The sequence below is a fragment of the Acipenser ruthenus genome, chromosome 10, assembly GCF_902713425.1.
Source record: "Acipenser ruthenus chromosome 10, fAciRut3.2 maternal haplotype, whole genome shotgun sequence".
NCBI lineage: Eukaryota > Metazoa > Chordata > Actinopteri > Acipenseriformes > Acipenseridae > Acipenser > Acipenser ruthenus.
In genome coordinates, this window is record NC_081198.1 from 19,721,224 (window position 1) to 19,745,187 (window position 23,964).

At 39.6% G+C, this 23,964-nt stretch overlaps 1 protein-coding gene across 1 annotated transcript; it reads left to right on the top strand.

Annotated features, from left to right (window-relative positions):
* Positions 1 to 10,344: 10,344 nt before the first annotated feature.
* tor3a (torsin family 3, member A) lies at positions 10,345 to 19,433 on the top strand. Its single transcript, XM_034003729.3, has 6 exons — positions 10,345 to 11,475; positions 11,861 to 11,983; positions 13,532 to 13,797; positions 14,516 to 14,691; positions 15,177 to 15,301; positions 16,353 to 19,433. The coding sequence occupies exons 1-6, from the start codon at positions 11,301 to 11,303 to the stop codon at positions 16,598 to 16,600; spliced, it is 1,113 nt and encodes a 370-aa protein (XP_033859620.1). The 5' UTR covers positions 10,345 to 11,300; the 3' UTR covers positions 16,601 to 19,433.
* Positions 19,434 to 23,964: the final 4,531 nt, after the last annotated feature.

Genomic DNA, 23,964 nt, shown 5'->3' on the forward strand with positions numbered 1-23,964 from the left:
GTCAATATGCATTTTAGCAAATTCCAGTCTGGCTTTTTTATGTTTTTCTTTCAAAACTGGAGTCCTCCTGGGTCTTCTTCCATGGAGCCCACTTTCGCTCAAAAAGCAACGGACGGTGCGATCAGAAACTGACGTACCTTCACCTTGGAGATCAACTTGTATCTCTTTGGCAGTTATCTTTGGCAGTTTTTCTACCATTCGCAGTATCCTTCTGTTCACTCTGGGGTCGATTTTCCTCTTGCGGCCGCGCCCAGGGAGGTTGGCTACAGTTCCATGGACCTTAAACTTCTTAATAATATTTGCAACTGTTGTCACAGGAACATCAAGCTGCTTGGAGGTGGTCTTGTAGCCTTTACCTTTACCATGCTTGTCTGTTATTTTCTTTCCGATCTCCTCAGACAACTCTCTCCTTTGCTTTCTCTGGTCCATGTTCAGTGTGGTGCACACAATGATACCAAACAGCACAGTGACTACTTTTCTCCATTTAAATAGGCTGAATGACTGATTACAAGATTGGAGACATGTGTGATACTAATTAAAGAAACTAATTAGTTTGAAATATCACTATAATCCAATTATTTATTATCTTTTCTAAGGGGTACCAACAAATGTGTCCAGGCCATTTTAGAATATCTTTGTAGAATAAGCAATAATTCATCTCTTTTCACAGCTTATTTGCTTTATTCTATGACATACCAAAGGCATGCAAGTATATATGATAAAATAGCTTTTAATTTCATCACTTTTCAGGAGGAAAGAAGCATTATTTCAATTAGCTGTAAGGGTACCAACAAATTTGAGCACGTCTGTATGTCCACATTTGACAAGAGATCTTTTAAAGCTGCAATGGTGGATTTTTATTTATGGCTTACCTTTCAACTGGACTTTTTTCCATTGTTTCTGGTATCAAAAGAAGGCTGCGTTGGAAAACAATTTCAATGGAATTTATTAGCCTTATGTAAATCAACAGCAGTGCGTTGACATATTCCCAGGTAAATTGCTGCTATGTATTGGCTCATAATTAAACTGTTATCTGGACTCTATATTTACTTTACACGTGTCTGTCAACATTGCCATAGTGTAGCGTGGTGTGAGTACAGTATGTGACAGTGTGTATATTAACAACCCCACACAAGGAGGCTGTGTGGTGCAGTGGTTAAAGAAAAGGGCTTATAACCAAGAGTTCCCCGGTTCAAATCCCACCTCAGCCACTGACTCATTGTGTGACCCTGAGCAAGTCACTTAACCTCCTTGTGCTCCGTCTTTCGGGTGAGACGTAGTTATAAGTGACTCTGCAGCTGATGCATAGTTCACACACCCTAGTCTCTGGAAGTTGCCTTGGATAAAGGCGTCTTCTAAATAAACTACTACTACTACAATTAATAATAATAATAATAATAATAATAATAATAATAATAATAATAATAATAATAATAATAATAATGAAAGGAAGCCCTTATTAGAGAGCTTCAAAATGGGAGGCTAGGCAGAGAGCTGCCTCACTATCAGCCACACCAATAGTCTAGTCTTGTACAGGGGTTGCTGTGAGATTGAGGTCCTGTCTGCACTGTGGACGTTACGAACTCTATTCTCTTCTTTGGAAGAAGACCACAATGTTAAAAGCAGTGGTATAGCTACATCCCAATACAGGGCAACACGATTCAGTCTAGACAAACTAAATTCAACAGCTAACTCTCAAACAATTTCCATGTTCCCCCACTCTTCCCCAGGGCACGAATGGGAATAAGAATCTGTTATATCTGCTTAAAGAAAATACTGAAGTTAATTCAAACAACCATGTCAGATGGGTGGAAATTCAAAATCAAAGCGTCAGCATGATGAAGAAGAAGAAGACCATCTCCATGTCTGTATACTGAACATTATTCCATGTGTGTTCAGCTGATACAGGGCATGGTGCTCATGTCTGTATACTGAACATTATTCCATGTGTGTTCAGCTGATACAGGGCATGGTGCTCATGTCTGTATACTGAACATTATTCCATGTGTGTTCAGCTGATACAGGGCATGGTGCTCATGTCTGTATACTGAACATTATTCCATGTGTGTACAGCTGATACAGGGCATGGTGCTCATGTCTGTATACTGAACATTATTCCATGTGTGTTCAGCTGATACAGGGCATGGTGCTCATGTCTGTATACTGAACATTATTCCATGTGTGTTCAGCTGATACAGGGCATGGTGCTCATGTCTGTATACTGAACATTATTCCATGTGTGTACAGCTGATACAGGGCATGGTGCTCATCTGGCTTGTTGTCACTGTCTTGCCTGTTAGATTAGTCATCGTTACTGAGTCAATGGATTTGTAACTCCAGCAAACAGATGTTGCACACTATGCTGGCATCAGAGGTCTGTCATGCGAGTTTGCAAGTTCAGGGATTTTCACGTGACAGGTTTAAACCCTCTGACATTTAGGGACTGAGAGACGTTCAGCCTGGCTCCAGTCTTGACGGTCAGCATTTATGTACTCTTGTGCTAAAAGCAAATGTCCACTAGTGTTTTGCGTAGGTTTCAGATGGGAAGACTTGCTAAATAAAATCTGCGTGAATTTAAAGAGAAGACGGTGATCTATTCAGAGAATCCACTTTGACACACAAATGCAGCTACTGAGCCGTCTCAGAGATGTTTCATAAACACTTTAAAATGCCCATTCACACAGCACGAAATTGATCAATACATGCCGGTATAATACTATTATAACCCTTTCACACAGCCAAAGGGATCATGTGAGTACAACTTTCAAACCTGTCAGTCAACAGATCGTTTTCATGGCAAAACAAAACAAACAAATAAATAAGCAGAATAACGTGGGTGAGCTATTTAAAAAAAAAATAGAATGTTATATACTGTATATCACTTTCTTATCTTTTAATGACTGGCACTGGAGAACTGTAGTGTACTGTAAACTTCCTTGTGCTCGCTTTGTCCTCTCTATTAATAATATATACAGTGCTGTGAAAAAGTATTTCACCCCTGACTGATTTTCTGCATTTTTGCACATTTTTCACATTGTATTTGGTCAGATTTTTTTGTGGGTTGTAGTAATATATAGAGGGAGTCTGAGAGAAAAAATTACACCAAAGTTTGGTGCTTCTTTCATTTGTTTGGTGTGCAAAGTAATCAAACATGCAGTCTTCAGGTGTGAAAAAGTTATTGCCCCCCCTAGTTAACTCAACCCAATTAAAAGGATAATTAGGGTCAGCTGTTTGAGTACTTTGGTTAACAACCAGGCCTGATTTGGGCCAGCCCTGCCCAATATAAATCTGAGTAACTTTGGCCCTTACCATCAGAGTGAAGTTGGCAGCACACAGGTTCTAGAGGCACATCATGCCACAAACAAAAGGAATTCCTGAAGACCTCTGGAAAAAAGTTGTTGATGCCTATCTGTCTGGAAAGGGTTACAAAGCCATTTCTAAGGCTCTGGGGCTCCACCGAACCACAGTCAGTGCCATATTGTCCAAATGGAGAAAGTTTGGGACAGTAGTGAATCTTCCCAGGAGTGGCCGTCCTGCCAAAATCTCTCCAAGAGCAAGGCGTAAAATCGTCCAGGAAGTCACAAAGAACCCTAGAACAACATCCAGGGACCTGCAGGCCTCTCTCGCCTCGGCTACGGTCAGTGTTCATGACTCCACCATCAGAAAGACACTGGGCAAAAATGGGATTCTTGGCAGAGTAGCAAGGCGGAAACCATTGCTCACTAAGAAGAACATGAATGCTTGTCTCAGGTTTGCCAAAAAAGCACCTAGATGATCCTCAAGAGTTCTGGAACAATGTTCTATGGACAGATGAGTCAAACGTGGAACTTTTTGGCCGACATGGGCCCTGTTATGTCTGGCGAAAACCAAACACTGCATTCCACAGTAAGAACCTCATACCAACGGTCAAGCATGGTGGTGGTAGTGTCATGGTTTGGGGATGCTTTCCTGCATCAGGACCTGCACGCCTTGCCATCATTGAAGGAACCATGAATTCTGCTCTGTATCAGAGAATTCTACAGGAGAATGTCAGGCCATCCATCCGTGAGCTGAAGCTGAAGCGCAGCTGGGTCATGCAGCAAGACAATGATCCGAAACACACAAGCAAGTCTACATCAGAATGGATGAAGAACAATAAATTGAAAGTTTTGGAATGGCCTAGTCAAAGTCCAGACCTAAACCCCATTGAGATGTTGTGGCAGGACCTAAAACGAGCAGTTCATGCTCGAAAACCCACAAATGTCACTGAGTTGAAGCAGTTCTCCACAGAGCTGTGAGAGACTAATCAATAACTACAGGAAGCGTTTGGTTGCAGTTATTGCTGCTAAAGGTGGCGTAACCAGTTATTGAGTCTAAGGGGGCGATTACTTTTTCACACGGGGGCACTGGGTGTTGCATAACTTTCTTTAATAAATAAATGAAATATGTATCAAATTTTTGTGTTATTTGTTCACTCAGGGTCCCTTTTATCTAATATTAGGTTTTGGTTGAAGATCTGATAACATTCAGTGTCAAATATGCAAAAATGCAGAAAATCAGACAGGGAACAAATACTTTTTCACGGCACTGTATATACTGTATATATATGTGGAACATGGAAATAAAAATATTTAAGTGGGGATGCATTATTAATATTATTTTCATTCAGCCGTCTATCTATCTATCTCTATCTATCTATCTATCGATATAGATATAGATATAGATATAGATATAGATATCTAGTGAAGCGTGCACAGGGGAAGGCAGCAGCAGGGCTGGTAGGTGACGTAATCACACATGAAGACATAAGCCCGATATACGCTCCTTGCAAAAGAGTCGGCTCTTTTGTACAGCGGTATCCGTGCTGTGCATTAGTGCGAAAGATCCCAGGTTCGCGCCCGCCCCTCAGCCTGTGTGTGGATTGCCTCACCCTGTGTGATGCACCTGCCTGCATTAACCGAGATCGCTACATTATATATATGATATGAAGTGCCCAGCTGCGGTCGGCAGATGGCGAATTAGATATAACCTGGATTGGCATTTTGTTGAGTTCCTTTGCCCTAAACAGCGTTGTCAGAAAGTATTTAAGCGGTGCACTTTTGCCAGAGGTAATCCACTCTCTATTAGTTGTATACTGTATCTGTTAAAAATATTTCTTCTCTCTCAGCCTGGCTGGCTGTGGGCAGTTGATGAACTACCGGGGCAGATGCCAAAATAACATAAAATGTGATGCTAATTCGGCATCTGCCCACCGCAGCTGGGCACTTTGCGAACTGCCCGATTTCGGCATCGGTCCATAACATATATAAATATATATAACCGCACGCCCTGGGGTGTAGTAAGTTTAGCCCCTGGAAGTGCGGTTATTCTAGCACAATCAAAACCCTGTCGTGTCTTATAAAATGGGTTACTAGTTTTTTATGGGGTGCCATGTGTAAAAAAAAAAAGCGTTAATATTTAGCTAAATATTTAACTGGTCAGTTAAATCTGGAGTTTGTTTGGAAATGAGCTCCGCCCACTTTGTGCTTTCACGCGATTTAATTGGCTCTTGTAATGCTAATCGGGAAAATAGCATGCTATATTGCTGCTTTCAGCAATTACAGTATTAGTATCTCCATTTTACTTATAAACCTGCAAATGAATCTAAAGAGTAGCTTTAAATGTCATTTTAATGACTTGCCATTTGCTGGTTTGTTGCTTCAATCATTCTGAGTGCACCTGGATTCTGTTGCTCCAATTTAGTGATCATTTCTCTCTATATCTCCCTTTACCTGGTTTTGAGCTTATCTGAAGTGCCAGCACTGAAAGCACTTCCTTATCTCATTCAAATCAACCACAATGTGATCTGTCAGACCCCTGCTCTCTGTCTGTATAAAAGACGAGTAAGTGGAACTATATGCAAATTTCAGCGTTACAAGAGCCAATCAAATCGCGTGAAAGCACAAAGCGGGCGGAGCTTATTTGCATACAAACTCCAGATTTAGCTGGTCAGCTACATATTTAACTAAATGTTAAATGTTGTCAAGAGATTTAAGATTTATTTAAATATTTTGCTAAATGTTAAATGTTGTCAAGAGATTTAAGATTTATTTAAATATTTAGCTAAATGTTAAATCTTGTTAAGAAATGTAATATTTAGTTAAATATTTAGCTAAATGTTAAATCTTGTAACTAGATTTATATATTATATCTGAATATACACTTTTAAAAAAAATTATTATTTATTTTCACATTTATAAATCTGGGGGAAAAATACAAGATGTAAGTTAAATCTGGGAAAAAATACAAGATTTATGTTAAATCTGTAAAAAAAAAAAAAAAAAAAAAAAAAAAAAGACATGTCAAAATATTAACACTTTTTGTTTTTACACATGGCAACCCATAGTTTTTAGAAATAAAGATATAGACACATTTTTATTTAAAAATGAATATAGGTTAATTTTTTCCTAAATATATTACTACGATAGGAAAAATAGTTCAAATAAATGTAATAGTTCCAATAAATTTAATAGATAAACAAATTCTTTTTAAAGTACATTTAATAAATTTTATAAATGATCATAATATTTTCAGAATTTGTGTCATGAAGTTAACTACCAGAGAATGTTATTTTCTGAATGAAATGGCAGGTTACACAGATTGTGCAGTAGGTGGCACTGTTTGGTGAGTTGGGGAGTTTGTTTCTGCCTTTTTGTTTACAAGTTGACGACGGTACTGCAGAAAGGATGTAACTCCAGGATTTCCTGTCTTTCTCAGCTGGTGGTGCCCAATAGCTTGTTAAACTACCTTATAAAATGGTTTGGGAGATATCTGAGTCCTGAGTACCAGTCATTTAAGTTGGTTTGGGATACAGCAGGGTGATGTTGTGACTTGTCTTTTTCTTGTCGCGTGTAAGTTTTCAGGACAGAAATGAAGACGCTGTTTGCTGTTTTAAAATGGGTATATGAAATTATGTTTATAGATCGTCCCACTGTGGGACAATTAAAAAAAAAAAAAAAAAAAAAGCATTCAGGCCAACTCGCAAGCTTGTGTAGCTGCTAACTGAATACGGTGTGCCTGTAATGTTGCCACTTCAGTAAAGAAAATTCTTAAAACTGTGTTTATTTGTCATAGGTGTAGTTTTCCAGTCCATATTATTTTTGGTTTGTGCTGGTTAAAATTTACATGGAGGATGTCTGACAATATATTATTATTATTTAGTTTTTATTGAGGGAAAAATGGCGGCCAATTCAAAATTATTTTTTTTAAACGTTCTTAAACGCAGGCGCAATAATATTTGTTTGTAAAAAGTCTTAGTTGCTGGGACTTCTTTTTACCCGTTGGTTGTACTGTAATAATTCAATGGCTTGGAATGCCTATCAATCAATCAGGATGCAGATATCTCCCAACCCGTTTTTTAAATACTCTGTGTGTGTATATATACTTTAAATGCAGATATCTATGATTTCATGACAATAAATAAAGCAATAAAATGGATTAAGTTCAAGGAAGACTAAAAGACATTAAAGGCTACCATTAATTATCAAAATAGAATACAGCAAAGACCACATAAAACTGTTCTTACAATCCCAGAAAATGTGGCACTTACTACTGCTGAACACTCTGTTTTATCCAAAGGTTTCACATTTGAACCTATAAAGAAATCCACTGACACATTTGCAGTCATCAATGACACACAGCATTTCTTTCGCCGCATGCGTATACATGCCCATTTTCATGCAGACACAGATACAAATGAATTAGGTGCTTTACAATCCTCCAACACAGCTTCAGATTCCTTAGATATTTTCCATCAGTACAAACAAAAGCACTTTACTTGGACACCAGCCTCCGGAGCTTTTCAAGTCTTAGATTTTTTTATTGATAAATGTGAACGAGAAATAAGCCAAATTAATTTTCAACAACACACTAATCGTTTAAACTTGACAACAGATGAATATCACGTCTTACAGAATATACAGAAACGTAATGACACCATAATAAAACCTGCTGACAAAGGAGGAGCTGTAGTAGTTTGCAAAAAGGATCTTTATATAGAAGAAGCATCTAAACAACTTTCTGACACTAACTTCTACACGAAAGCCCCAAATGATCTTACCCAACTGTTACAAACTACAGTCACATCTACTATCCATTCTGCCATCCAGAATAACTTATTACCAAAATCTGCGTCTAATCTTATTGTTGAAAACCCTCGCTGTAGCCGTTTTTATTTACTTCCTAAAATTCATAAGCCTACCAATCCAGGCCGTCCTATTGTATCAGCATGTTCCTGCCCCACTGAAATAATTTCCAAGTTCCTTGATGATTTCTTCAGACCCATTGTGGAATCTCTACCTTGATATGTTAAAGACTCTAACCATTTTTTGCAAATAATAGATCATTTTTCTTTAAATGGTAACAGTGAAAATATAACTTTCTTCTCAATGGATGTCAAAAGCCTCTACACAGTTATCCCCAACAGTGACGGTTTACAAGCACTAAAATACTTCCTTGATAAACAGACAGTAAAGGAACCTGCAACCGATATTCTTTTGCAACTAGCCCAACTCGTCCTTTCTTTGAATTGTTTCTCCTTTAATGGAGACTTTTATAAACAAGTTAGAGGTGGTAGTATGGGAACAAAAATAGGGCCCTATGGGATGGATCGAAAATAAAGTTTTTCAACAGTACAAGGGACATACACCAATGTTATATCTTAGATACATTGACGACATATTTGGCATCTCAGATAACACTAATGAAGATTTAATGGATTTCATACATTTTATTGACCAGTCTCATCCAGCTCTAAAGTATACATGGAACATTTCTAAACAAATTTCTTTCTTAGACATTACCATCATGGTTTCTAATTGTACCATCAATACTACAATCTTCTACAAAGAAACAGACTCTCATTCATATCTAAGATACGACTCCTCACATCCCAAAGCTTGTCGCAACTCCATTCCATACTCCCAATTACTAAGACTGAGACGCATTTGCAGTGATGATAGTGATTTTTTGAATGAAACAAATGACATGCGTGCATTTTTCAGAAACTGTGGTTTTCCAGACACTATACTTAGAGAAGCTCAGTTAGGAGTATCGACAATAAACAGAAAGGATGCCTGGTACAAAACCAAAACACAGAATACCAACAATCATATTCCCCTTGTTCTTACATATCATCCTATGACCAAAAAAGTACAACACATCATACAAAGAAGTTTTAGCATTCTTCAAGATGATCCTTCTACAGCTCCTATTTTCAATAACCCTCCTCTAATGTCATACAGAAGAGACAAAAATCTAAGAGAGCATCTGGTCCACAGTAACAATCGACCCAATCTGGACAGTCTTGGCTTGGCTGATCGCTTCGTGGAACATCTGAGAAGTATACGAATTAACACCTCTACCTTTCCTGTCGCCAGACATTTTAACAGAAATGACCACACTATAGAAGACATCACCATTTGTGGGAAGGTTCAAAGCTATGGAACTAATGCTGTCAGGAAACAAAAGGAATGTGAACTTATTTTAAAACTAGACACTTTGGAGCCATTTGGAATGAACATTCTATTCTGAGGTCATCATCATCATCATCATCATCATCATCATCATCAACATTCTGGAATTCTGTTTAAAAGACTACTTGTTTGTTTTTTATCAACTTAAAGCACTGTGTTTTTGTATTCAGCCGATGAAGGACTTGTAGTCCGAAACGTCCTGATAATTGATTTGTAATCAATTATTCTACCTTTTTAAGTACCTGAAATATCCTTTTCTTTTTTCTTTTTTCTTATTGATCATTTTGGTACACAGCAGTTTTCCTTTTTCTCAAACTATATATATATATATATATATATATATATATATATATATATATATATATATATATATATATATATATATATATATATTAGCTCGAAGAGCCAGCTGCCCTATGTGTGTGTGTGTGTGTGTAAGAAATAACCCACGACAGGGTGTGCGGTAAGACAATTCTTATCGCACACCCTGGAGTGGGTTATTTCGCTTATAAAATGGGTATATTTATTTATTTATTTATAATAATCACACAAACAAGCTTATATATATATATATATATATATATATATATATATATATATATATATATATATATATATATATATATATATTATTTGCCATAAACATTACATTGCCATTTATAGTAAAATTTTCGATATGAAATGACATTTGTGAATTCAAAGCAGACTGATTTCCCACCTGTGACTGGGAGCGCAGCACTGGCACTCGAGGGAGGGGCTTCCGAGTATTTTTTATTTTTATTTTTTTTGTAGGAAATGATCCTACTCAGGCTTTGCGGCCTTCAATTGAAGCAAACCAATAATTTCTGAGGCTGTTTTCACACCGATGCCGGTAACCGGTATAATTTCCCTAGATTGTAAACCAGCATTAGATGATATGTGGACTAAACGACTTCCGTGTCAGTCCGCGGCGAGCACAATAGAATTCTATGCCGAACCCGACCTTGTTTAAAAGCCTAATGGTTGTGTCAGCAGAGAGCAGCAGCGATTTTAATGTTGTTTTAGATATGTTTCTAAAATCACAGGGTAGTGGTGAGATGTATCTGTTGTATCGCATTTAAAAATGGCATACTCGCTAGTCAGTTTTAAGGCAAAATTTAGTTTAAGTAGATGCCGCTGCTGCATATATATAGGTAGAATAGTACTCCCAAAAACACAGGGAAGTCAACATTGCAAAAAAGAAATGCAGTCATTGATGTTAAAGGAAATTGTGATTAGACTTAGTAATATTAATAGATCAGGTAAATAAGTTGGTCCAGTAAGTACAAGACTACTGATGCAGTACTCAGTTTATCACAGTGGTAGAGTACATTCTCATGGTCTCTGCAATTGAGGTCTTGAAAGCTAATGTTTGTATAACAGTATGAACTCTTCAAATAAACGATGACTTTTTGACAAAGCACGTACATAAATTACAGGTCGTATTGGAGAAACTCTTGCTCCATGCATACTGAGCAAGTGTAGGACTAACAACCTGGCAGATTATTAAAGGCGGATTTATTATTATTTTTTTTTAAAATTCTTAAATCAGGACTAAATGCACAGTTTTACTGTCCATTTAATTCATCTCAATGATTAAATCGCCAGCACACGCCAAACATACAGCGTCACTAGGATATGACGTTTGAACCAGGAAGGAAGCCTAGACATATAGAAGGTGTTGAAAAGGCCGGTCGTATTTCCAGTCCGATATAAAGGTGTGTTTGAGCGTATCGCCGCAGTGTACTGCACTGTGTGGGTACCTGTACTGGGGCTGAAACGGAAGCCTAGATGATCTTACCGTTATTCCTGCCCCTCGCCTGGGCGCTCTCTGTAAACGGGGAATTTGGAGCATTTTTCCAGTTGGGCAGCATTTCAAATGTGTCCAGATATTACTGGAATTATGTCTACTGTAATATCTGGGAAGGAGAGTGCCAACCGCACCAGGATGACTCCAGCGTGCAGGGTAAGGGGTTAAACAATTTTACATCCTGGAACGCAGCGTTTCAAGTTGGGTGTTTTTTGTACTGTCTCTGTCTTATTTGTATGTACAGTAGTATACATTGTCATGGTGTGTGAATTGTGTTAGTGTCGTAAAAATCCACAAACACTACTTGATCATTGCGAGTATTATTATTATCAGTAGTTGTAGTGTAATAATAATAATAATATACAAAATAGACTATAATGAGCTATACTTTTATCATAATTTTTCTTCTTTCAATTGAAAAATAACAATCGCAGCAAACTACAAGTATTAGATAATGCATACATCTGGTATATTCTGTCAATAAGACTGGGACCTATTCTGAAGCAAGTGCGCTGGTAACGCCGTGACTTCTCTGTCCCAGTTCCCACAGAAGATGCCTGGTCCATGTTTTCAGAGGACTACATGCAGCTTCTTTCAGACTGGTACTGTAGCCTGGGCCAATGCTGCGAGACCGGGGACTGCAGGATAATCAATAACATTACAGGTACTGCAGCTGAGCTCACCCCTTATAATCAATCCACTTAGCTGGGGAACCATCACAATTGGCTAATTCTTCAGATTTAGCCTCCTTGTCCAACATATAGCCATGTATTTGGTTGTGATGGGTGATTTTATACTGTCAGAATTTGCTCTCTTTATCTTTATATTGCTCATATGCAGGCATTTTGTGAGGTGTGTTAATTGTACAACAATGAGGTACCGGTACTACTAAGCATATAAACATATGCTTATTTTGGTATATTTTTTATTTTGCAAATGCTATTTTGAATGCCTTGTAAATAATAATAAAAAATAGTCTTAATGAATTAGTCCAATTGCAATTATACTTGGTCACAATATTGTTTTCCACAATCCGGGGGAGCCTGTCTGATTTCTGCATGGTGGTGATCACATGCTTTTATATAGTGTCTTCACATTTGGTACAGCTGTTTTCTATGGTTCTCTTGAACACTTTGATTATTGGTATTGTCCAATGTGTGTGTTTTGTCTGTGTAAAGGTGCTGTCACTCTAGTGCAGGAGCGGATCTTCGGTTCTGGTTATTTGCCAGAGAAATATGTTACACAGGCTTGATCAGCCAGGGTGTCTTTATAGAAGTAAGAGCTGGCTATCTGGTGATCTGCCACTTTGGATCATGGATCCTTTTGTTTTTCTGGCAAGACACTGCTGTGCACTATGGTGCTGGGAACTCATAGACACCTTAACACAATTAAGTACAAATTAGCGTTTACTGGAGATGTATGCAATACAATATATTACAAAGACAGAAGAATGTTTTAAAAGTTTACTTTGACAGTGTTAACTCTAGCAAAATCTCAATGCGATACATCTCCAACCCTGTTTCCCTAGCTTTTTCTGTTATCAAAAAAATAATAATAATAATAATAATAATAATAATAATAATAATAAAAATGTATAAAAATAAAAATACTACAAAGCTACAAGTTCATAAGACATTTTATGATGGGAATAAGCTCATCAGAGCTCACAATTTTCCTATAAACTAAGTCGTGTGTCTAGCAGCTAGAAATATCACAAGGTGTCATTGCTAATATATTCCACGCATTAATATTAAATATTTATGTTAGCTAGTTTTTTTGGAATTTCAAACAATTCTATTTATTTATTTATTTATTTATTTATTTATTTATTTATTGTTTTACTAAATAAACAAGCCTGCTGCGTAATTTTAACTTTTCTTACATTTGAACTGAATACATACCAACAGAACATAAATTCACTGCTGCAAGTCGTTCTTTTGAATCTTGAGAAAGTCCATCATAGTCTTTTATTTCAGTGAGGCAAATATGTTTGTTGGGCTTCACAAAGTAACTGCCTCAGGAGAACTAATTTTACAGAATGGGCATCTTTCTGCTGTTCATACCAAGAAATGAATCCTCCCATCTGTAGTGCTGCTGTCTTTACGTTGACTCCACAGGGTTTAGACTGATCTCATTTGAAGCTATTTACTCATTGTGGATTCTATGTAAACTCAAAGATCGGGTGGAAATGTGTGTGTATTTGGTTGTATAGGGCTGGAGAAGGACTTGGAGCAGAAGCTTCACGGTCAGCACCTAGCCCAGGCTGTGGTAGTGAGGGCAATCCGAGGTTTTCTCAAAAACCCCTCCCCTGAGAAGGCCCTGACACTCTCCTTCCATGGCTGGTCCGGAACTGGGAAGAACTTTGTGTCTCGGATGATCTCGGACAATCTGTACCGAGACGGCATGAAGAGCCATTGTGTGCGTCTCTTCATCTCCCCCTTCCACTTCCCTCACGCCAAGCTGGTGGACGTGTACCAGGTGAGCTGCTGCTCCTCACACTCGCACACACTCAGCACCACTGGACCTGCAACGCATTCCTCACAGGCTTTAAGCAATCTGCTGCTTCCCTTAATGGTTGCCATGCTTTACCTTAAATACACAGCTTGGGTGAAAGGACCTGGGACGCTTTTTGTGTGCCTGCGGGTATCTCTACATGCTCACGTTTGTCTCTTGGCATTATAACAAACTTCGTATTCCAAAATGTAAAATCAAATACAGGTTTATCACATAGCACAAGAGCAGATTATGTCAGTTGCCCATCTCTGTGCTGGTGGGCACAAATTTGCCCATAGGCACATCTTTAAATAACCACTGACCTAGGAAGTGAAAGAACAGGACTAACAAATGTCTTTAACTTAGTAAGACAACAGATATTTTTCAAACGGAAATACTTTTTTGTCTTTCAAAACTGCTCAGATGAGGTTGACACAGCTCAACATGTTAAGGTTTATATGGAAATATTTCATTACCTACTGTAGAAACCATTTAAAGGGGCAACAACCAAGACTATCCCTCCTTTTAAAGGAGTGAGTAGTGATAATGCTGCTAGTGCTTGTAAGAAAAGAGATATTTAAGCCTAGCTAGCGTTTGTTTAAAGGGTGGCAAGTGGTAATGTTACAGGAGGTAAGGCAATGGCTATGGAAGCTGTGGTTGGCGCTCTGTGGGACTGATGTTGGGGCTGGTCTCCTCTGCACAGGGCCAGCTCAAGGACTGGATCAGTGGGACGGTGCAGCACTGCCCCCAGGCCCTGTTCATCTTCGACGAGGCTGAGAAGCTGCACCCAGGACTCATCGACACCATCAAACCCTACATGGACCACTACCAAGACCTGGATGGTGTCAGCTACAGGAGAGCCATCTTCATATTCCTAAGGTAAGGAGATGAAACCCAGATACATCAATAGCTGTTACACCAAGGTGGGGATACAAGCCTTAAGAAGTTGTGAGATATGTGCAGACATCTGGTTGCTGTAGTTCTGTCAGGTTTTATAGTGTTGCCATGTGAAAATCAGATTCACGGCTTCATTCCAGGGAACTGCTTATCCAATTGTGATGAAAATTGATAAGGACATTCTTTAGTAAAGGCTACTGAGTGTTTCAGAATCTGTCTTCCCCTATGTACGTATGTATGACACACTTGCATTGTTACTTCTACCTAGAGAATCGCTTATCTAATTGTGATACAACATAATTAGGATATTCTTTACCAGAAGGTATTGCGAGTATCAGAATGTGGGAATGTACTGTTTGGAAGAAGCTGTGTTTCTGTGTCAGATGTAGGGCATGTTGCTGTTAGTTTTGTATTTGTTGCATGGCGGGGCATGGATGTCACTGACATGGTGTTTTTGTTTCTTGCAGTAATATTGGAGGGGCTGCCATCAATGAGGTGACCCTGGACTTCTGGCACTCCGGGCAGAACCGAGAGGACGTGGACATGGAGGATCTGGAACCGAGGCTGCGCACTGAAGCTCTTCAATCACAAGGTACACTGCATACACTAGCTACTGCACTCCACTACCTGGATCATAGCACTGGAACGATGGGCTCTGTCTAGTATGAATGCATTGTCCTATAAGCTTTGCCTTTTAACAAAGCAGTCTAGCATTAAAAAGGTTTATCTTCTAATACCTCCTACAAAGTAGCCAATCAGACCTGTCACATGTATTTTGATGCATACCTTTATGGACCTTCTTCAAGAATTATAGATACAGTGCTGTTACTACATTACTAAAAGAACATTTTGATCCTGGAGAAAGAGCAACCAAATCCCAGGGCAGAGAACTGAATTTATTTAGCTGAGAACAAAGAAGCATTTGGGGGGACTTGAATGAAGTATCTTAATGACCAAGTTAATACTAACTAATACTTTAAGTACAGTATTATTATTATTATTTTATTTCTTAAGACGCCCTTATCCAAGGCGACTTACAATTGTTACAAGATATCACATTATTTTTACATACAATTACATTATTTTTTACATTATTTTTACATACAATTATCCATGTATACAGTTGTGTTTTTACTGGAGCAATCTAGGTAAAGTACCTTGCTCAAGGGTACAGCAGCAGTGTCCCCCACCTGGGATTGAACCCACAACCCTCCGGTCAAGAGTCCAGAGCCCTAACCACTACTCCACACTGCTGCCCAAAACACAGAACACAGTTGGAAATTAAGTGGACTTAGGACAGAGTATAGGAGTCACTTCCTTACACAGAGTAACGGAATGGGTTACCCAGTCATGTTGATGCTGAATCACAAAGTTTTTAGATCAATCAGCTGCATGGAACTGGATGAGTTTAGATGAGCCAGATGGCCTCCTTCCGTTCGTACATTATGTTTTTCAGACCTGCTGATTGTAAAGCCAGGACAGCTGAATCTCATTGGTGATCTTTTAAATTTGTGAAGCGCCTTGGCATGAAGAGTGCTATATAAAAGTATTGCTGTAATTTGTACATCATGATCTCTGTGTATAGTTGCACTTCAGCAGTGCAGGTGTATGGTGTGTGAATGGTCTGTTTTTCTTCTCCCCAGGAGGATTCTCTCAAAGCCAGCTCTTGACAGGGAACCTGATTGATTTCTTTGTGCCCTTCCTGCCCCTGGAGTACCGCCATGTGAAACTGTGCGCTCGCGATGCCTTCCGCTCCAGGGGTGTCTCTTACTCTGAGGAGATCCTGGACGAGGTGGCCCGTGGCATGCTGTATGTCCCCAAGGAGGAGAAGCTGTTCTCAGCACAGGGCTGCAAGTCTGTCCCCCAGAGAATCAACTTCTTCCTGCCCTGAGAGTTGGAGCGGGACAGATGCAGCAGCACGCCGCGGCCTGGAGAGAGCTGGGCTCGCTGGGGCATTCCTCTCTCTGTGTAGGGCTCCAAGAGAGAGGGGCTGGCTGCGTTCCTCTCTCTGTAGGGGCTCCAAGAGAGAGGGGCTGGCTGGGCGTTCCTCTCTCTGTAGGGGCTCCAAGAGAGAGGGGCTGGCTGGGCGTTCCTCTCTCTGTAGGGGCTCCAAGAGAGAGGGGCTGGCTGGGCGTTCCCCTCTCAGCAGCCACAGTGGTGCAGGCCCTGGCCAGTCAGCACTCTGGCTCCTCAGAGCTGAAAACTCATAAGGAGACTTCAATTCCCCAGCCTCATTCTCTTAGAACTGCGTTACACAGAACTGCTCTACATATTTTAAACCCTCTTTTTTTTTTTTTAAAATTATTCACATGACATTTTAACTCGTGGCTGCTGATTGCATAATGCACTGTATACACAATGCAACATTTTTACTGTTTGTCCGTCAAGGATTTTAAAGGGTTTAAAGTATTGGCTAAATGCACCAAGGCCTGTGTGGGAGCGTATTGGGCCTTGTAAGTAAAGTAATGAGGGACAAAAGTGCTTGAGAAGTGTGTGTGTGTGTGTGTGTGTGCGGGCCTAAATGTAAGTCCTGGAAAATGGCCTGTTTTAAAAATGTTTTATTTATTTATAGATCATAGATTATTCATATTTTAAAATGTTCTTCCGTTCAGTTGTTCGAGAAGTGGTGCATTGTATGCATGTATAAAACAAGCAGCTTGATATTTTGCTTAAATGCAGCAGTAATAGAAATATTACTATGATAATACCTAACCTGAGGAAGGGGCCTGGATGTTTTTCTTTTTGTTTTTAATAAAATTAGCTTCAGTGCAGAAGCAGCATTGTATTTGTCACGACTTATTAACAGAGCAGTCTTAATTCATCGCTGTGTTATACAGTCCCATTATTGGAAAAATGAATCTCCAATATTAGCATTGACATACAGAATTGTTAGCCTGCTCCAGTTTGATCTCTTCTGTTGCAGTTTCTGTACTTTTTAATCGCATGTCTTTTTTAAATTAGTCTAGTTATTACAGAAAACGAAATCTGATCAAAAATGGGAAGCAGTTCAAAGGTTCTTACTTGTTACCTGTGTTACTGCTGCTGACTTCAAGCTTATGTTTACTTTGGCAAATGTTTTTTAGATGGTCATTTGTTTGATGGTTGATTTTTTAGTTGAGTAATACTGTGCAGCTAAACATGACGAGGTCAGACTGGTGTGTGTGTGTTCAAAGAGCCTGATGATGATTCCCGTATTTGTAAATCGCATTTAAAACAGACCATGATATTTGAAGAAGTCTTTGCAGAGTGTCGTGGTGTGCTTCAACAACAGCATTACTGAGCTTGGGTACAGTACAATGGTGTGGTTAAACAGGATTACTGAGCTTCAGTACAGAAGGGTGCCCCTCGCTTGTTTTTATTTTTAAAACAATTGAAGCTAAAAAGATCTAGGGACAACCACTATTTTGCAAATATTTATTAAAAGTACAATGATCTGCTTTGAATACATTTCAAATAGGACGCATTGCCAGTATGTGGTGACTGCTTGGCATAATCCAGCGAAGAATGCTTTGATACTCTTGCTGTTACAATAAGGGTACGACTCTGCTGTTGAATCAATGCAATACAGTAAACAAATGAGTGACAGACAGAAGGCGGAAGAATCTATTTCTTACCTATTATTATCTCTGCTCCTCATATTGTTGTGCTGAAGATTGTCTTGTTTTCTTCTTTAATTGGGCTTTGCAGCATTTCAAAGCACAGCACTATATGTAGGAAAGTTTAACCATGTGGTTATCACCTCCTGTTCTTAAAACAAAATGTGCAATTTTGAAGCACACCCAGTGATAATGTTACCAACGCCTTGGTTAGATCCTTGAAATGCACAATGCAGTTCTCTGAGGAAGGTATTGAATGTTTATAGAAGGGTCTTTGAACTTCCTATGAAGGTGGAAGTGAAATGCATATAAAGGCATCCACAAATGTTTCACCTTGTTCCTCATAACAAACCTATAGTTGTCAGTTTGATTTAATCAAATATTGTTTCAACTATTATTTCCTGGCTGCCACACTGTAGTGCAGATCTGGCCCTAGAAAGGAAGTAACATACCCAAATCCTCAGACCTTCTGTATATCTTTATTTTAATCCCCGAGGGATCATTCCACCACTGTTTCTGATCCTGATATCTGTCTGAAACAACACAGTGAAATTACCCTCATACTCAGTGTAAGCATGTGAAGATGCCAAGGATATAGGCTTGCAGGGTAGAAAAGAATGTGCTTTTTCTTTCTTCAAAACACATTGAGAACAAGTGCAGATGCAGAGGGGGTTACACTAGCCCTGTTACACAAGCTCACTAAAATATTTGTATGACTGAAAAGTAATCACCTTTTCTTCAAATAAATACGAACGTTTTTTGTGTGCAAGCCGTTCCAATACAATGTAGTTGCACCTGAATTAATACCCATGTACTATCTATGCAGATTGAAGGGAGGAGATGCTTGTTCTTTGTACCCCAGACATGCTGGAGGGATGTCCATGTGCAGACCATCTGCACCATTGAAAAGGCTGGACTGGTTTAGCATTTCTTAAAGACCCACAGGCTTTTCTTTAGCATTGCTATGAAGCCCAAGGATTTTACCCTCTACAAATCAAGTGATTTTACTTTGTAAGCTGACTAACCCGGAACTGTATTTATTTCAGTACACATTGTTTTTATATTATGACATTATTTTTACATTTGTGTTTTCAATGTTAAATAAACAGATCTGACTGGTTTCAAGTATTGCATTGTCTTATGTCTTTCTTTGACATGAAGGAAATATGATCCTGCTTTTGAATGGAAAAATTGTTAAATCCAGTTTCACTTGACTGTACTGCAAATAATGAAGCTGTTAACTTGACAGATCCCTTTTTATTGCATTGTCTTATGTCCTTCTTTGACATGAAGGAAATATGATCCTGCTTTTGAATGGAAAAATTGTTAAATCCAGTTTCACTTGACCGTGCTGCAAATAATGAAGCTGTTAACTTGACAGATCCCTTTAGTAACGTACAGGTAGTGGACAAAAAAATGGAAACACCAATGTAAAGTCACTTAATAGGCCGTTGGGCTACTATGGTATCCTGCTCTGTGGAGTTCTCGGTGGACCGTTTTTGATGAAACTGGCTGCTCGTGTCCCAGGTTGAAATTTGCAGTCAATTGAGCTGCAGTTGCTCGCCTGTTTTGCCTTGCACTTTGAATTAATGCACGGATATCACGATCCTAGAGTATGCGTGTCCGCCCACTGTTGCCCTTTGCTGATGATGTCTTTCCCTCGGAGTTCCATGCCGACATCACCTTAGACACCGTTGCTCGTGAAACATCAGCAAGTTGAGCTGTCTTGGTCACTGAAGCTCCTGCCAAACGCACCCTAACAATCACCTCTTTCAAAGTCACTGAGGTCTCCTCTTGCAGCCATGCTAGCCATAATTATAGGCAACCAGGCCTGTCCAGCTTTTTATACATGACCCTAAGCATGCTGGGATGTGATTTGCTTAATTAACACATGAGCCACACCTGTGTGGAAGCCCTTGCTTTCAATATACTTGGTGTCCCTCATTTACCCAGGTGTTTCCATTTATTTGTCCACTACCTGTAGCTATAATAAAATAAACAGGACACTTTAATGGAGGCTTTCCTTCATGTCTGCTGAAGAGCTTTACATTTATTGAGTGCTCTACGTATCCATTGTGTTGAAACTCGGTTTGGGTGTTCTTTAGCTGTGAGTTTGTATTAGAGTACACAGTGCCATCAGTAACCTGGACTGATTAGTGTGAGCGCTCTGCCAGCACGCAGCTTTCACAATATCCACTGCCACCCCCCTGGCATCCCTCAGGACCCACTCCACTGCACCCTGCTGGCCCAAACAACCCTGCTTCTATTGACCTCTTTCTAAATATGATTTCATTTCAAAGGTTACTGCAGACCTAGCAGGTTTTATAGTGCTGAGCACACATCAGGCAATGTTTGTGTAAAACACCACAGTATATTACAGCAGGTTTTATAGTGCTGAGTACACGTCAGGCAATGTTTGTGTAAAACACCACAGTATGTTAAAACTAGGGTGGCTTCTTTTTGACATTTTTTCAGGGGCTCACAAAATACTTTAACTCCCTCAGCTTTTAGAGTAATGCATTTATTTTTGTGCTGATTTTGGATCTTAATTGAAACATCGTAAAATGTTTTAATGTGAGCATTTCTGTTTATGGTTTGCTTTTGACTAGCTGCTGAGTAAATGAGGGAGAAGATACGCAAGCGAAGGGAAATGAAATGAAATGTGTGTCAGTAGCTCCATCCCACTCAATAACACTCAGACTGGAAGTGTAATTAACAGGTTTCATGGTGTTCCAAAGAAGAATCCCAGGCAAATACGTACTCCAAACATTGAAAAGGAACAAGCCTTAAAAAAAAGGGTTACATTGGGTTGCAGTAGTTCTATCAGGTTTTATAGCCCTGTGTACCTTACAGTGAGTCTGCCCAGCACACAGCAGGCATTGCCAGTGTTCAGTTTACAGCTGGCAGAGTGAACACTACAAAGCCAGTGAAACGCCAGCCAACTTTGAAGCAACTTTTAAATCAACTATTCATAAGAGACATTTTGAAGCAATTTCCCTGATGTGCAAGGTTCAGGTAATACAATAGAAATAGCAATGTGTTCTCTACTGAAAATTGTTACAAGATGCCCTTCAAAGACTGTTTGCGTCCTCAGCTCTGTGTGAAGCACTATATTATAACTAGGCTCGCTCCTTTGACATTTCTTTTTTTAGGGGCTTCCTCGTGAAACATTTTGTGGGGGAAACAGAAGCACCGGCCAACCAAGCACCGACTCAAAGTCCTATCAGAATGAGATGTGCTGTATTACCCATTGTGACTGAATCTGCTTTTCAACAGGGAGATGCAGCTTTTTTATATTAAAGAACACATTCAAGGTTCTACATAACCTGCGTATCACTCATTTGAGGGACAATCATTTACAAATTATTTCTTAACATTTTAGCAAATACAAAAGGACGGTCACATGACCCGTCGACAGCAAATCTCAACGGCCTCCCGTTTCACTGCAATAGAGTAAAGGTGAGAGTGTAGGGAGAGCGTAGGCAGTGTCTCGCACACGGCAGGCTGGGGCATGGAGTTCACACCCAGCAGTCTGGTTAAAGCAGTCCTAAGCAAGTCTTTATATTATCACTGATAACAGTCTTACCTCACATAATAGGATGGAACCAAATCCCTGAGTTTCCTCCCTTAATAACCCCCTTAAAACCAACAAATAAGGTAAAAAAAACCTTCACCATTAAAAGGAATGCTAGCCAAGGTTTTAAATGTGTGGCAGTAGCAATGTTCAAACTGCTGTCCTTCCTTCTGCTGGCAATCTTTTGGTTCTTTGCTTGTATGTTCTGCTTCAGTTTGGATTCTGCAGGTATCTCACCACTTCCTGTTACCTGATCACTGCCTGTTGTGTTGTAGTTCAAACTCACTGCAATGGTCTAGCTGCAATCTGACTATATGACCTCCAGCACAGTATTTGAAAACATTTGAAATATTTGCATAGCCAGAGTTAATTTTAGCACCATAAAAGGTAATAGGTTTGAGTTAGACATACTAAAAGAAACCTAAATTAAATGACAAACATTTTGACAAAGTCTTTTTCAATGTGGAGTTTAAGGGCACTGCCCTTATAAAAGTTTACCGTAGTAAAGTCATAGCAAAGTGTAATAAGGGAAACATTATAAAGCTCAGAGGTATGGTAAAGCATAGTAATCCTAGGATAAACCATGGGTAATGACCTGCAAAAATACTATGGTAAACTTATTCTCACCCCTGACAGTAGCATGGTTGAACAATGGTTGGGAGTATGCTTTGGTTATTTCTTACTTTATCGGTTACTTGGCAAACTAGCAGATAACATCAGATGGGCACATATGCAATTCAAGCCCGCCAAGTCGTAAGAATCTCTATCATCAAAAGGCAGAGTCGTGGATAAGGTGCTCTATATTGATGGTGAGGGCATTCCAACAGTGTCAGAAAAGCCTGTAAAGAGTCTTGGGAGGTGGTACAATGGGGATTTACAGGACAGTGTGAGTGGGACAGGTGAGACAGCAGGCAGTGCAAGGGCAGGATCGGCAGTAGTGCACTGCCGGGCAAGCTTAAAGTCTGATGCTTTCAGTTTGGTCTTCTTCCAAGGCTGCTGTGGCCGCTTACTGTGTATGAAGTTTCCCTGTCATCAGTAGAGACTGGAAGCCTTGATTAGTTCATGCATTAGGAAATGGCTGGGAGTTCCACGATGCCTCAGCAGGGTAGTACTACGCTAAAGGGAAACTGCAGCTGCCAGACTCAGCTCTAACTGAGAAATTCAAGTGCGCTGGTTCAGCTGGAAATTACACTGATGGAATTGCGTGGAATCTGTCAGGAGGTAGCACCCGCAGTGAGAACTGGGAGAAAGAGCGCTGAAGGATAATATATTACAGCAAAGCAATTTCTTGGTTGGTTCCCACCATTACCATCTCATTTTATATTCCAATATTAGCATGAAGTGAATTTCAACTACTCTCATGGAATGAAAATCAAATAAAATCAATTTAATTTGAATTCCAAGCAAAACAGAGTTTTTAGTTTGGCTAGGGTTACATTGGTTAGGTCAGGGCTGAATAAATTGAATTATTATATTGTATTAGGTTTAGAAGTTGATAGATAGTTTTAGTTCATAAGGTGAGGTTTCAGGAAATATTTAAGAGAATTTATTTCTGAAACATTCTGAGGAGCGAGTGCTCATTTTCTGCACAGAAGCGTGTGTCAATCCTCCTGGAACATTAACGTGGACTGGAAGAGTGAGCTGAAGCAGGACCACACTGGAGCCTGATGCTCCTGGAACATTAACGTGGACTGGAAGAGTCTGCTGAAGCAGGACCACACTGGAGCCTGATGCTCCTGGAACATTAACGTGGACTGGAAGAGTCTGCTGAAGCAGGACCACACTGGAGCCTGATGCTCCTGGAACATTAACGTGGACTGGAAGAGTCTGCTGAAGCAGGACCACACTGGAGCCTGATGCTCCTGGAACATTAACGTGGACTGGAAGAGTCTGCTGAAGCAGGACCACACTGGAGCCTGATGCTCCTGGAACATTAACGTAGACTGATCATCAATCCAGTATCAAACAGCAGCGGCCTCGTCCAGCACCAGCTGCTGTCACCAATCCAATCTTGTCTATATTCATGGACATTCCTTCTTCCAGTCTGCTTGAAGGTTAACACCTCATTAGAGTCAGAGACTGGGC